The 14553-nt window shown below is 44.7% G+C and overlaps 1 protein-coding gene across 1 annotated transcript in view; it reads left to right on the top strand.

The window, feature by feature from the left end:
- SLC4A11 (solute carrier family 4 member 11) overlaps positions 1 to 14553 on the top strand; it is a 160570-nt gene that overhangs the window by 41810 nt on the left and 104207 nt on the right. Inside the window, exon 3 of the mRNA XM_084626793.1 lies at positions 9822 to 9974. Coding sequence (XP_084482919.1) covers positions 9822 to 9974 — 153 coding nt within the window. The remainder of the gene's footprint in view (positions 1 to 9821; positions 9975 to 14553) is intronic.

Raw genomic sequence — 14553 nt, 5'->3', positions numbered from 1 at the left:
CTCTGTTTGTTTTCGGGACCAAATGCTGCTGCTCTGTTCTCACTTAGGCCTTGTCTACGCTGGGAAGTTTCTGCGCAGTAAAGCAGCGTTCTGTGGTGTAACTCCCGAGGTGCGCACACGGCCAAGCCACTGAGCGCGCAGAAACTGCACAGTTGCAGTGCTGTAAAAAACCCCACCCTGACGGGAGGCGTAGAGCTCTCTGCGCTGGGGGTACAGCGCAGCGGTGCCCATGTAGACACCGTGGTCGATTTACAGCGCTGCCATTGGCCTCCGGGAGGTGTCCCACCGTGCCTGTTCTCTGCTCTTCGGTTTGAACTCCATTGCCCTGCCCTCAGGTGACCAAGTGTGAGCCCCACCCCTTAAATGCCTTGGGAATTTTGACCGTCTCCTTCCTGTTCACTCAGTGGCGCGTGCAGTGGTCTCGGCGCATCTTTCCAGATCATGGACCTCATCAGCATTTGGGGGGAGGAGGCTGTCCAGTCCCAGCTGCACTCCAGCCATGGGAATTATGATACCTACTGACAGATTTCTCGATGCATGACAAAGGGGCCATGACCAGGACACATTGCGGTGCAGGGTCAAAGTGAAGGAGCTGCGGAACGCCCACCACAAGGTGCGGGAGGCAAACCGCCGCTCCGGTGCTGCGCCCACGAGCTGCTGGTTCTACAAAGAGCTGGACATGATACTCGGCGGTGACCCCACCTCCGCTACGAAGGCCACTGTGGATACTTCGGTGGCTCGCGTGCCAGTCGAGAGTGGACCTAGCCAGGAGGAGGAAATCTGGGATGAGGATGTGGAGGGGAAGCGGGACCCAGAGGCAGAGGATGACTTGGAAGCAGCCAGGAGCTCTTCTCTACCTTGAAGGAGGCTAGCCAGTCCCAGTGATCTGAGCTTGGTGAAGCACAAACAGGAGAGGAGGCCCTTGGTAAGGGGCTTTGAATCCCTGAAGCGAGTTGTTGGGGGCAGGAGGGTTGCAGAAAGCAGGCTTGTGTCTGTATGATGCGCGTACCACCACATTCCCAGTCTGAGTGGCGGAAGAGGGTATTGATTGACTCCCTCACTTCACGGGAATCTGCCTCAGATCTCCAGAAAACTCTCATGGAGATACTGGGCAATCCGCTACCACAGGTTGTTTGGCAGAGCTGCTTTGTTTCTTGCCCCATTAAGGGTAACTTTCCCGCGCCACTCTGCTGTCACGGAGGGAGACCATTGTTGCACACGGGCAACCCTCATAAGGGCCAGGTTGGAAGCCGCAGTCTTGGCAAAGACCCTCCCTTGATTCCTTGCTCACCCTCAGCAGCGAGATGTCTTCCATAATGAACACAGCCTGTGGAAAACGTGGGGACCGGAATGATTATAAGCGCTCCCCCCGCCACGAAGAACTAAAGAGGACTCCGTGTGATGTCGCGATGCACTCCACATCCGGAAAACAAGACCTGAAGGAGTGGCAGGACAGCAAGAAGAGGGACCGAAAGGAGAATGCGGTGCGCCAGAACAAAGCCACGGAGCGGCTCTTAAACTTTATAGAGCACCAAGCGGACACGCTCCAGGCACTGCTAACTGAGCAGCTCCACGCCAGCCCTCCCCTGCAGCTACTGTCCCAAAACTCTTTTCCATCCCCCCCCCCCCCGACACAGCCGACACACGGTTATCAACCTCCTGGCTCCAGTCTGTACCCGCGGCATTCCACTCCTCCCCTGTCATAGTCCAGTACTGCGGCCTCCCAGTACCCACTGCACGCAACACCCGGCCCTCTGCAGTTTAATCCTGCTGCAGTTCAGTACCTGCTGCACTGTGCTCCAAAGGAGAAGGTTGCATGTGACACCTGGACATACACAAATCTTTAACTGTCCCGGGACCCCACCTCCTCCTGGGATCCCCCATTCCCCACAGTGCTGGTGTGGCTTTTTGTCTCTCTCTCTCTCTCTCTCTCTCTCTCTCTCTCTGTCTCTCTCTCCCCCCTGCAGTTATTTTTTTTAATAAAAGAATTGTGTTGGTTTGAAAGCAATCTTTATTCCATTAATTGAAAACAAACAGAGCCCTACGAAGCAACAGGCAATTTTCTTAAACCTTCACAGTGCATCGTCTATACCAGTCACAATCCTCTCCTAGCATTACAAGCACTGCCCTCCCGAGCACAGCAACAGATATTAGCAGCTTTCATCTTTGAATTGCTGCCTCAAGGCATCCCTGATCCTTATGGTCCTGCGTTGTGCCCCTCTAATAGCCCTGGTCTCTGGCTGTTCAAATTCAGCCTCCAGGCACTGAGCCTCAGTAGTTCAGCCCTGAGTGAAGCTTTCACCCTTCCCTTCACAAATATTATGGCGCGTACAGCACACGGCTATAAGCATAGGAATATTGTCAGTGGCCAGGTCTAGCCTCCCATATAGACAGTGCCTGCGGGCCTTTAAATGGCCAAAAGCACACTCAACAGTCATTCTGCACTTGCTCAGCCTGTTGGTGAACTGCTCCTTACTGCTGTCAAAGGGCCCCGTGTATGGCTTCATAAGCCACAGCATTAAGGGGTAAGCAGGGTCTCCCAGGATCACAATGGGCATTTCGACTTCCCCTATGGTGATCTTCTAGTTCGGGAAGAAAGTCCTGGCTTGCAGCTTCCTGAACAGGCCAGTGTTCCGAAAGATGCGTGCGTCATGCGTCTTTCCAGACCAGCCTCCTTTAATGTCTGTGAAACGCCCATGGTGATCCACAAGCACCTCAAAAACCATTGAGATTAATGTACTCGGTGGCTAGGTGGTCTGGTGCCAGAATTGGAATGTGCGTGCCATCCATTGCCCCTCTGCAGTTAGGAAAGCCCATTTGTGCAAAGCCGTCCACAATGTAACGCATGTTACCCAGAGTCACGGTCTTTTGGAGCAGGATGTGATTAATGTCTCTGCACACTTCCGTCAACACAAGTCCAATGGTCAACTTTCCCACTCCGAACTGGTTAGCGACAGATCAGTAGCAGTCTGGAGTAGCCAGTTTCCACAGTGCAATTGCCACATGCTTCTCCAACTACAGGGCAGCTCTCATTCTCGTGTCCTTGCACTGCAGGGCTGGGGCGAGCTCCTCACACAGTCCTATGAAGGTAGCTTTTCTCATCTGAAAGTTCTGCAGCCACTGCTCATCATCCCAGATGTGCATGACAATGTGATCCCGCCACTCAGTGTGTTTCCTGAGCCCAAAAGCAGTGTTCCACTGTGGTCAGCAGCACCTCCGTGAATGTCACACGCAATCTCATGTCGTAGCTACTACACGTGGCGAGATCAATGTCGAACTCTTCTTGCCTTTGTAGTTTAAGGAATAACTCCACTGCCACTCATGATGTGTTAGTCAGAGTCAGCAGCGTATTGGTCAGTGCGGGATCCATTCCTGCAGACAGAAGAGGCAGGGCAGGGCACGCAATACACAAACCATTGAAAGATGGCACCAAATGCAGACTGAAGCACAGGGATTGCTGGGATGTGAAGCAAATGCATCATGGGGCATTGAGACAGGACCCAGGATGCCCTACGACACCCCACCACCACCTTCCCACAAGTCTTAGCGGCAGAAGAGGAAGAGATGCTCTGTGGGATAGCTGCCCAGAGTGCACCGCTCCGAATTCCTCTGCAAGTGCCGCCAAGTGTGAACATGCTCTTGCGCGGGCAGCTGACAGTGTGAACACACAACAGCGGTTTCCCTTCAGCGCCCTCTGAGTGGTGATGTAACTTCTGGTGATTAGCTCTGCCAGTGTAGACATACCCTTACTATCTGATTGCTTCCCTTGCCCACTGCAATTGGCTTAGTCTTATCTGGAAGTGAGTATCAACCAACTTGTGGCCATCCATGCCTCAGCTGCACTCAAACATTGAAAGACACTCAACCACATTCCGTTGGGCTGGGTGAGTCAGAGCCGAAGCTGTGAGTTAACAATGTACTTAAACAATTGTAACCTGAGTATACAGCCTTACTAGGCTCTCCTCACTACTTCACACATTGCATAAGAGGGGTGACAACAAAGAACCAGGAAGGAACTTGGGGAAGAATAGCACTGCCCCAAGCGATCCGCTGCAGTATCTGTCAGACAGAAAAGAACAGTCAATTGTGGGCAGCCCTGTCCACTTCCACCAGGGACTGTAATGAGTCAACAGCACCTAATTATCCACAGTATCTAAGGCAGCTGATAGAGCTAATGATATGTGCATGGACATTAGGTATTATCCATTGCTGGAACGAAATCATCAACCAACATAAAAATTGCAGTATCTGTGCCTGACTTGGGTCAGAGCCTTGATTGACAAAGTTAAATGTAACCAGCCCAATCTCAATGCTCTGAGAGTTTTCTTGGCACAACCAGTTCTATAACCTTAAACAAAAATGATCAATCAGATACCGATTGACTAGATGATTTTCCTTGAGCACAGGCCAAACACGTGCTTCCTTTTAAATCAATTGACAGCCTGCCCTCCTCAAAGGAGGCACTGATAATTTCAACCAGCCGAAGACTCCGTGCTTGCCACCCGGCCCATACCTGCATGGGAAGACCAGGATTCAAACACAGATGGTGGCATGAAGTTCTCCCAAAATGTCCCTAAGTGGCATTGGCTGAAATTCAAGCAGTAAAGACCTAGCTTTTTGTCTCCTCCACGCGTTACCACATCTCCCTGGACACAGACAGTTTAGTCTAACCTGGATTGATTTAAATCCACAAAGTTACCTGCACTTTTCCTTGCAATGGATGGACTTGCATCAGAAACTGTGGGAAGACTGTCCAGGTTAACTGGGCATTCCACCACCTAAATAAAATTTGCTGATGGAGCCACCACCGTGCAATGCTATGATGGATACAGGATCCCTCAAGGATTGTCCTGGAATCTCCAGGGATTAAAGATTATTTAGACTATTTAGAAAAGCTGGACGTGCACAAGTCCATGGGGCCGGACGAGTTGCATCCGAGAGTGCTGAAGGAATTGGCGGCTGTGATTGCAGAGCCATTGGCCATTATCTTTGAAAACTCGTGGCGAACCGGGGAAGTCCCGGATGACTGGAAAAAGGCTAATGTAGTGCCAATCTTTAAAAAAGGGAAGAAGGAAGATCCTGGGAACTACAGGCCAGTCAGCCTCACCTCAGTCCCTGGAAAAATCATGGAGCAGGTCCTCAAAGAATCAATCCTGAAGCACTTGCATGAGAGGAAAGTGATCAGGAACAGCCAGCATGGATTCACCAAGGGAAGGTCATGCCTGACTAATCTAATTGCCTTCTATGATGAGATTACTGGTTCTGTGGATGAAGGGGAAGCAGTGGATGTATTGTTTCTTGACTTTAGCAAAGCTTTTGACACGGTCTCCCATAGTATTCTTGTCAGCAAGTTAAGGAAGTATGGGCTGGATGAATGCACTATAAGGTGGGTAGAAAGCTGGCTAGATTGTCGGGCTCAACGGGTAGTGATCAATGGCTCCATGTCTAGTTGGCAGCCGGTATCAAGTGGAGTGCCCCAAGGGTCGGTCCTGGGGCCGGTTTTATTCAATATCTTCATAAATGATCTGGAGGATGGTGTGGATTGCACTCTCAGCAAATTTGCGGATGATACTAAACTGGGAGGAGTGGTAGATACGCTGGAGGGGAGGGATAGGATACAGAAGGACCTAGACCAATTGGAAGATTGGGCCAAAAGGAATCTGATGAGGTTCAATAAGGATAAGTGCAGGGTCCTGCACTTAGGGCGGAAGAACCCAATGCACAGCTACAGACTAGGGACCGAATGGCTAGGCAGCAGTTCTGCGGAAAAGGACCTAGGGGTGACAGTGGACGAGAAGCTGGATATGAGTCAGCAGTGTGCCCTTGTTGCCAAGAAGGCCAATGTATAAGTAGGGGCATAGCGAGCAGATCGAGGGACGTGATCGTTCCCCTCTATTCGACATTGGTGAGGCCTCATCTGGAGTACTGTGTCCAGTTTTGGGCCCCACACTTCAAGAAGGATGTGGATAAATTGGAGAGAGTCCAGCGAAGGGCAACAAAAATGATTAGGGGACTGGAACACATGAGTTATGAGGAGAGGCTGAGGGAGCTGGGATTGTTTAGCCTGCAGAAGAGAAGAATGAGGGGGGATTTGATAGCTGCTTTCAACTACCTGAAAGGGGGTTCCAAAGAGGATGGCTCTAGACTGTTCTCAATGGTAGCAGATGACAGAACGAGGAGTAATGGTCTCAAGTTGCAGTGGGGGAGGTTTAGATTGGATATTAGGAAAAACTTTTTCACTAAGAGGGTGGTGAAACACTGGAATGCGTTACCTAGGGAGGTGGTAGAATCTCCTTCCTTAGAGGTTTTTAAGGTCAGGCTTGACAAAGCCCTGGCTGGGATGATTTAACTGGGAATTGGTCCTGCTTTGAGCAGGGGGTTGGACTAGATGACCTTCTGGGGTCCCTTCCAACCCTGATATTCTATGATTCTATGATTGTCATGTGATGAAACCTCCAGGAATACATCCAGCCAAAATTGGCAACCCTGGTGTCACACACCCTAGGCATACCACCCCCACCCCAACTCCAGCTCCCAGCTTCTTTGCTGCTCCCTCTCCCCATGGCTGCAGCTTGCAAGGAGCTGCTGCACAAGGAGAGGGCCCGGCTGCAAACCCTGGCACAGATCTGGTGGGGCTATGTGACCCTGCATGCCCCCCATGCATCGCCTCTGCGTTTTCCTTCCCTCATGAGCTGTTGCAGGTAAATCATGGTGAACTGTGAAGAAGCAGCTGGGGAATAGGGTTACCTAAAGGCTGCTGCTTTGACAACGAAGCACAAAACAATATTATCTAGTCCTGGGAATAATACATTCTCCCCCAGAGCCCTCTGGAAGCCTTCGGGTAAGATAATTCAAAATTGTAGAAATGGTTAAGCATGTCCCTTATTCCATTTGTATATGGTAAAGTGTGTGTGAGGGAGGAAATAAAGTACTTAACTTGTTTCTCATAGTGGGGAAGGACAATGAAGAGTAAACTTTGGGGTTTTTTTGGTTTTTTTTTTGCTGTAGATAATCTTGTACGTTCTTGTTCTAGAAGGTGCACTCAGACTCATGGTAGCGCTCCTCTGAGGTGGTGGGCCTTACATAAAAACCTGAATAGACCCAATGAACTCTACTTTCTGCAGAATGGAAGCTGGCATAGGCTTCTGATCCTAAACCAAAAAATGCAGAATAGGTATCTTCTTAGTCAGCACATTGTGCAAGAACAAGCCTCGAAAGATAATTTGCAACAGGAAGTGCTGAAGTTCAAGTGTCACAGCTTAGAGTTCCTGTTGTGGTCTTGAAATTAGGGAGTTCTTTGTTTTGTGGTGGCAAACTGTCAGCCTGATGTCCTGAAAAATTTATTTGAGTTTGAGTTTAAACTCCTCTTCTTGGCAGTCCTTTTTTACATCTAGATTTCTTACAAGGATTAAAAAAAAGTTCCATCAATATGATATTAGTTTTTATTCAAGAGGCTTTTGTTTATGTTCTGAAACTAGTTGCTTTAGCTTGCTGTTGTCCCTAAAAACACACTAATAAAATGTCAGTATATTTTGTCTGTGTGCTATATATAACTTACCACTAACGGGGTGGAAATTGCCTAAATAACTTTCTGGTAATATAAAACTTGTTAATGCATCACATTTGATTTGAAGAATTACACAGCACCAGGGTATTTCAGTTGGTTTGTAATAAAATGAAATGGTGAATGAGACTAGATTAAGCTATAATTATAATGCTGCAAAAGGATCTAAAATTGTCTCTTGTAATTAAGAGATTTGTCTGCCTCTTTGGTATGTCAACTCATCTGATCAGGTATGCCCCTGTTCCTTACCCCGTTAGGACACAACAATTAAGACTTGTCTTCTTCTCACGTATCCGCTACCTCCTCCCCTGCAAGGCAAAATGCTGTCAGTTTTGAAATAAAGAATCCAAAGTGAAGTTTCTGTGTTGCTGAGAGCTAGATCCCATGGTAAACCCTGGCTTTCTGATTTGGATGGTTTCACTGAAACATGAATGGAGCGATCAAAATGCTCACTTGTAGGTCATCAGTTTGGTAGCCCAGAAAGATAGTGACCGACGCCCCAACTGAAGTGCATTGCTGAATAGGGATGGGTACATTTGTGCTTTGCAGATATGGGGCCTACATTATTATTATTATTAATTTTTTACTGTCTCATAGCTTTTGAGTGGCATGTGTAAGATGAGTTGTTCTCAATCCAGCTTCAGTTGGACAAGTTTCAACATCACAGCCCAACTACCCCTACGCATGTTGCATTAATTAGCATCATTGTTGGCAGTCTGATAATAGAGATCAAGTACTGAATGCACATTGGCATTGAACTGCCCCCTCATAACTAGACCCAGCCTCTAAAGAAGGACGTTATTTAGATTTGTAGGGACACTTGCGCTGCTGCTACTAATTCTATGTCTGTTCTGTGGCCGAATGGGAAGCTTCATTTTCCATGACTGTTGCTCCTTCCCCTTTCACCAGTGCTATAGTAATGCAATTAATGCTTGAAAAAAGGAATTTCATAACATAAGCAAATACGTTTTTGATTCTTCCATATAGCGTATATAAATGAATTTTACTATTTACTTAATGTGTTGTATTTTTTTTTAAAGATTTTTTTTATACCAGTATTTTTCAATACCAGTTCCTAGACTTCTCTGAATTGTTTGCTACTACATCCTGTGTGAGAGTCTTAGGGCTTGTCTACATTTACCGAGGGATCGACATGCGGCAGTCAATACATCGGCGGTTGATTTAGTGGGTCTAGTGAAGACCTGCTAAATCAACGTCAGATCGCTCTCCTGTTAACTCCTGTACTCCACCTGAACGAGAAGCGCAAGGGGAGTGGGGAGATGCTCACCCATCAACTTAGCATAGTGTGGACCCCGCAGTGAGTAGATCTAAGTACATCTACTTCAGCTACATTATTCATAGAGCTGAAGTTGCGTAATTTAGCTCGATCTCCCCCCGTAGTGTAAAGAAGATCTTACAGGTTTACTAATGTTAACATATAGGGCAGCATTCTTCTTCAAGGCCATGGTAGAGCTCTGGTCTGGTCTGCTGTGCTTTCTGAATGTGGGGAATACTATAACGTAACAATTTTGAAGAGCAAATCATAGAATCATAAAATCATAGAATATCAGGGTTGGAAGGGACCTCAGGAGGTCATCTAGTCCAACCTCCTGCTCAAAGCAGGACCGATCCCCAGTTAAATCATCCCAGCCAGGGCTTTGTCAAGCCTGACCTTAAAAACTTCTAAGGAAGAAGATTCCACCACCTCCCTAGGTAACGCATTCCAGTGTTTTACCACCCTCCTAGTGAAAGTTTTTCCTAATATCCAACCTAAATCTCCCCCACTGCAACTTGAGACCATTACTCCTTGTCCTGTCATCTGCTACTGCTGAGAATAGTCTAGATCCATCCTCTTTGGAACCCCCTTTCAGGTATCAAATCTCCCCTCATTCTTCTCTTTCGTAGACTAAACAATCCCAGTTCCCTCAGCCTCTCCTCGTAAGTCATGTGTTCCAGACCCCTAATCATTTTTGTTGCCCTCCGCTTGATTCTCTCCAGTTTTTCCACATCCTTCTTGTAGTGTGGGGCCGAAAACTGGACACAGTACTCCAGATGAGGACTCACCAATGTCGAATAGAAGGGAATCCTCTTGCAGGCTTGAGGAGATGTCACCCACAAAGTAAAATTGCAAAATATTCTTTTTTGTTTTGCTTGTGAAAAAGGTTTGATATAATGAGGGACCTTTTCATTATGTTCTTGGTTCTATTGCTTGTGAAGGGCAAAGAGTATAATGAAGACGTGTTATTTTTATTTACAGGTTATCTTAAATGTGACACCGATGACGGCTGTGAGAACAAAGAAGAAGTAGGAGGAGAAGAGCTCTTTGACACTGTAAATTCCTCAATTGTTTCCGGGGACAGCATCCGATTCTTTGTGAATGTCAATTTGGAAGTACAACAGAATGTAACTGGTAAGTGCATTGTGTTCTCTACAATCCTTACTGAAATGTGAAGAGGTCAAACTATGCCTGCCTTGATCTCCCTGCTTTTCTGATACAGACTTCCCCTGGTAGGTATTTGCCCAACAAAAGCTGTGGTATCCAAGGGAGATTTTCAAAGTCACAAACATCAGTTAGGGATCTAACTACTATTGACTTTCAATGACAGGTACCTAAATACTATTCGTGCCTCTGAAAAGCTGACCCCATATGCAAGCCTGGAAGCACTCATTGACTTCAGTGAGAGCTGCTGCCTGCTCAGCATTGTTGAAAATCGAGAGATTTTTATGTTAGTGCCTACACGTTTTATGTAGATGTAGTTCTAAAAATGGACTTGGGAGACCAATTTAAAGGACCCATTTTTTTGAAAGTATATACCTCGGTGTACACTAAGTTCTCTCTCTCTTTGTTTTGTTTTTTACTTTCAGTGAGTGTGAGGGGGTGGCGAAATGAGGTTGAAGTGGGTTTTCTATTGAGCTCTGAAAGTTCTGAGGTGGACTATCATAATGACCAATGAAGTGGGTTTTAGCCCACGAAAGCTTATGCCCAAATAAATTTGTTAGGTGCCACAAGGACTCCTCGTTGTTTTTGCTGATACAGACTAACATGGCGACCTCTCTGAACTTCTAGAAGTGAGTTCCGTAGCTGTGGGCTGGATGCCAGAAAGGCTCTGTTTTGCATTTTTCAGTGAAAGCTGAGTAAAATAAGGTGTTTTCCACTATCAAAACTTTTCTTCACATCAGCATTTGTAAGGCTTTGTCTACACTACAGAGGTAGGACAACATAAGGCACTAATTATTAGGACTGTCAAGAGATTTTAAAAAATTAATCGCGTGATTAATCGCACTGTTAAACAGTAATAGAATACCATTTATTTAAATATTTTTGCATGTTTTCCACATTTTCAAATATATTGATTTCAGTTATGATACAGAATACCAAGTGTACAGTGCTCACTTTATATTATTTTTTATTACAAATATTTGCACTGTAAAAAAGAAACACAGTAAATAGTATTTTTCAATTCACCTAAAACAAGTACTGTAGTGCACTCTTTATCATGAAAGTTGAACTTACAAATGTAGAATTATGTACAAAAACTAACTTTTATTTTTGAATGTAGCGTAAAACTTCAGAGCCTGTAAGTCCACTCCGTCCTCCTACTTGTTCAGCCAGTTGCTCAGACAAACAAGTTTGTTTACATTTGCAGGAGATGATGCTGCCGCTTCTTGTTTGCAGTGTCACCTGAAAGTGAGAACAGGCGTTCTCATGGCACTGTTGTAGCTGGCGTCACAAGATATTTACGTGCCAGATGCGCTAAAGATTCATATGTCTCTTCATGCTTCAACCACCATTCCAGAGGACATGCGTCCATGCTGATGATGGGTTGTGCTCGATAACAATCCAAAGCAGTGCAGACTGGAGCAAGTTCATTTTCATCATATGAGTCAGATGCCACCAGCAGAAGGTTGATTTTCTTTTTTGGTGGTTAGTATCTGTAGTTTCCGCATTGGACTGTTGCTCTATTAAGACTTCTGAAAGCATGCTCCACACCTCATTCCTCTCAGATATTGCAAGGCACTTCAGATTCTTAAACCTTGGGTCAAGTGCTGTAGCTATCTTTAAGAAACCTCTCACTGGTACCTTCTTTGTGTTTTGTCAGATCTGCAGTGAAAATGTTCTTAAAACAAACCAGAAGTGCTGGGGGTCATCATCCAAGACTGCTATAACATGAACTGTAAGGAAGAATGTGGGTAAAACACAGAACAGGAGACATACAATTCTCCCCCAAGGAGTTAAGTCACAAATTTAATTAACACGTTATTTTTTAACTAGCGTCATCAGCATGGAAGCATGTCCTCTGGAATGGTGGCCAAAGCATGAAGGATATACGAATGTTCAGCGTATCTGGAATGTAAATACCTTGCAATGCCGGCTACAAAAATGCCATGGGAACGCCAGTTCTTACTTTCCGGTGACATTGTAAATTAGAAGCGGGCAGCATTATCTCCCGTAAATGTAAACAAACTTGTTTGTCTTAGCGATTGACTGAAGAAGAAGTAGGACTGAGTGGAATTGTGGGCTCTAAAGTTTTACATTGTTTTGTTTTTGAGTGCAGTTACGTAACAAAAAAAAAAATCTACGTTCGTAAATTGCACTTTCACAGTGTAAATTGCACTGTAGAGATTGCACTACAGTACTTGTATGAGGTGAATTGAAAAATGCTATTTTTGTTTGCCATTTTTATAGTGCAAATATTTGTAATAAAAATAATATAAAGTGAGCACTGTATGTTGTGTTGTAATTGAAATCAATATGTTTGAACATGCAGAAAAAAAATCCAAAAACATTTAAGATTTCATTTGGTATTTATTGTTTAACAGTGCGATTAAAACGGCGATTAATTTTTTTGGGTTAATCGCGTGAGTTAACTGCAATTAATTGACAGCCCCACTAATTGTATCAGCTTACACACTGTGTAATGTGTATCAGCTTACACATGCTCCCACCGATGTAAGTGCCCTTCTACACTGACGTAATAACTCCATCTCCTCAAGAGGCCTAGGGCTTATGTCAGTGTAGTTAGGGTGACGTAGTGTCTGTGAAGACACTGTGGGTGTAAGAGTAGTTAATTAGCGGGATGGCATTTTCTGATTTGAATGTCACTCTTGTATTCTGTTGTCTTGTTTCTAATTTGTATTTTTATTGTAATATATAAAAGGAGAGAGGGAGAAACATGCATAAAGTTACTGCATCCAATATAAGTGAATGTGTGATAAAACAGAACACAGGATTTACATGTATTCACATATTCCAAGGTCAGGTCTTCATTTGATAAATCTGTGTCGCATTTCTGTGCAATTGTAACTTCAAATACGTTTGTCACGTTCATGGCAGCAAATGTAACTGGCACATCATAAATAGTTCTGGGCAAAAAACTGATTTGTTTTGGTTTGCTTGCCATTCCAAAAAATAAAGAGGAAAATAAAAAATCCACACACCCAGTAATTGGAAAAAAATCCATTCTAGGATCTCAGTCTTGCCCTGTCACGGTCATTATGATTGACTATAAATTGCCACTGTGAATGACCATGAATAGCCATTGGGCCAACAAAAGAAGTGAGAATGACTCTCGCCTGGTAGTTAGGGACTCCTGTAGGATGTGGGAGGCCAAGTTCAAATCCCTGCTCCAATGACTGTTTATACCAAGTGGAACAACTTCAACAAGAGAGATTGAGAGCCCCTTTACCAGAATATCCCAGAGCCTAGTGGAAAGGGCATTCTCCTGTAGTGTTGGAGACCTGTGTCCAAAGCCCTTCTCCAGATCAAGCCAATGGTGGAGTTGAACCTGGCTCTCCACATCCCAGGTGACTGTCTTAACCAGGGGGCTAAAACTTACAAGTAGGGCACCTCTTCCTCTCATGTTGTGAATGGGAGCTAAGTCCTGAAAAATATTTTTGGCCAAAATTCTTTGAATTCATCTCAGTTTTGCAAATAGCTTTGGGTTGATTGAGACTGCATTTTTCAGCAAACTAATTTGTCCAAAAAAATTCACCCAGCTCTAAAATTCACCCAGCTCATAAACACTGAAGCTTTAGTAAGCAAATCACATTAATCCTGGATAATTAATTGTGTACCTCCAAGAAGAGTGGTCAGATGATTCTGCTTCCTTTGATTAGCTATTCTGTTTCTAGGCTGGCCAGCACAAACTATCCTGTGTTCACACAGGTTGTGTATAATCCACACCACGTATGTTGTTGGGAGGGCCAAATGACTAATTAATTAATAGGTTTCAAGGCCAGAAGAGACCACTGTGATCATCTAGTCTGATATCTTGTATAACACATCCTAGAGAAACCCACAAAATTCCTACAGTATATCTTTTAGAAAACATTCAATCCCGATTTTAAAAATCAGTGATGTAGAATCCACCACGACCCTTTGTAAATTGTTCCAATTGTTAATTACTATCATGGTTTTAAAAAAAAACAAAAAAACAAAGTCTTATTTCCAGTCTGAATTTGTCTAGCAGGAGAATCTTAAGTAGGAATAGAGAGGTTATTTTTACTTCTATATTTGGCATTAGTAAGACCACTACTGGAATGCTGTGTCCAGTTCTGGTGTCCACCGTTCAAGAAGGATGTTGATAAATTGAAGCAGGTTCAGAGAAATACCCTGTGAATGATTAAAGGATGAGAAAACATGCCTTATAATGATAGACTCAAGGAGCTCAGTCTATTTAGCTTAACAAAGAGAAGGTTAAGGGATGACATAAATACAGTTTATAAGTACCTACGTGGGGAACAAATATTTAATAGTAGGTTCTTCAATCTAGCAGAGAAAGGTAGAACCCAATTCACTGTCTGGAAGTTGGAGCTAGACAAATTCAGACTGGAAAGGAGGTGCAAATTTTTTATAGGGAAGGTAATTAACCATTGGACATATTACCAAGGGTCATGGTGGATTTTCTATCACTAATAATTTTTCAATAAATGTTGAACGTTTGTCTAAAAGATCTGCTCTAGGAATTATTTTGGGGAAGTTCTGTGGG

This window comes from Lepidochelys olivacea (assembly GCF_965140295.1).
Source record: "Lepidochelys olivacea isolate rLepOli2 genome assembly, chromosome: 4".
Taxonomy (NCBI): domain Eukaryota; kingdom Metazoa; phylum Chordata; order Testudines; family Cheloniidae; genus Lepidochelys; species Lepidochelys olivacea.
Note: the sequence above shows the minus strand (reverse complement) of the source record. Positions and strands in the feature narration are given on the sequence as shown.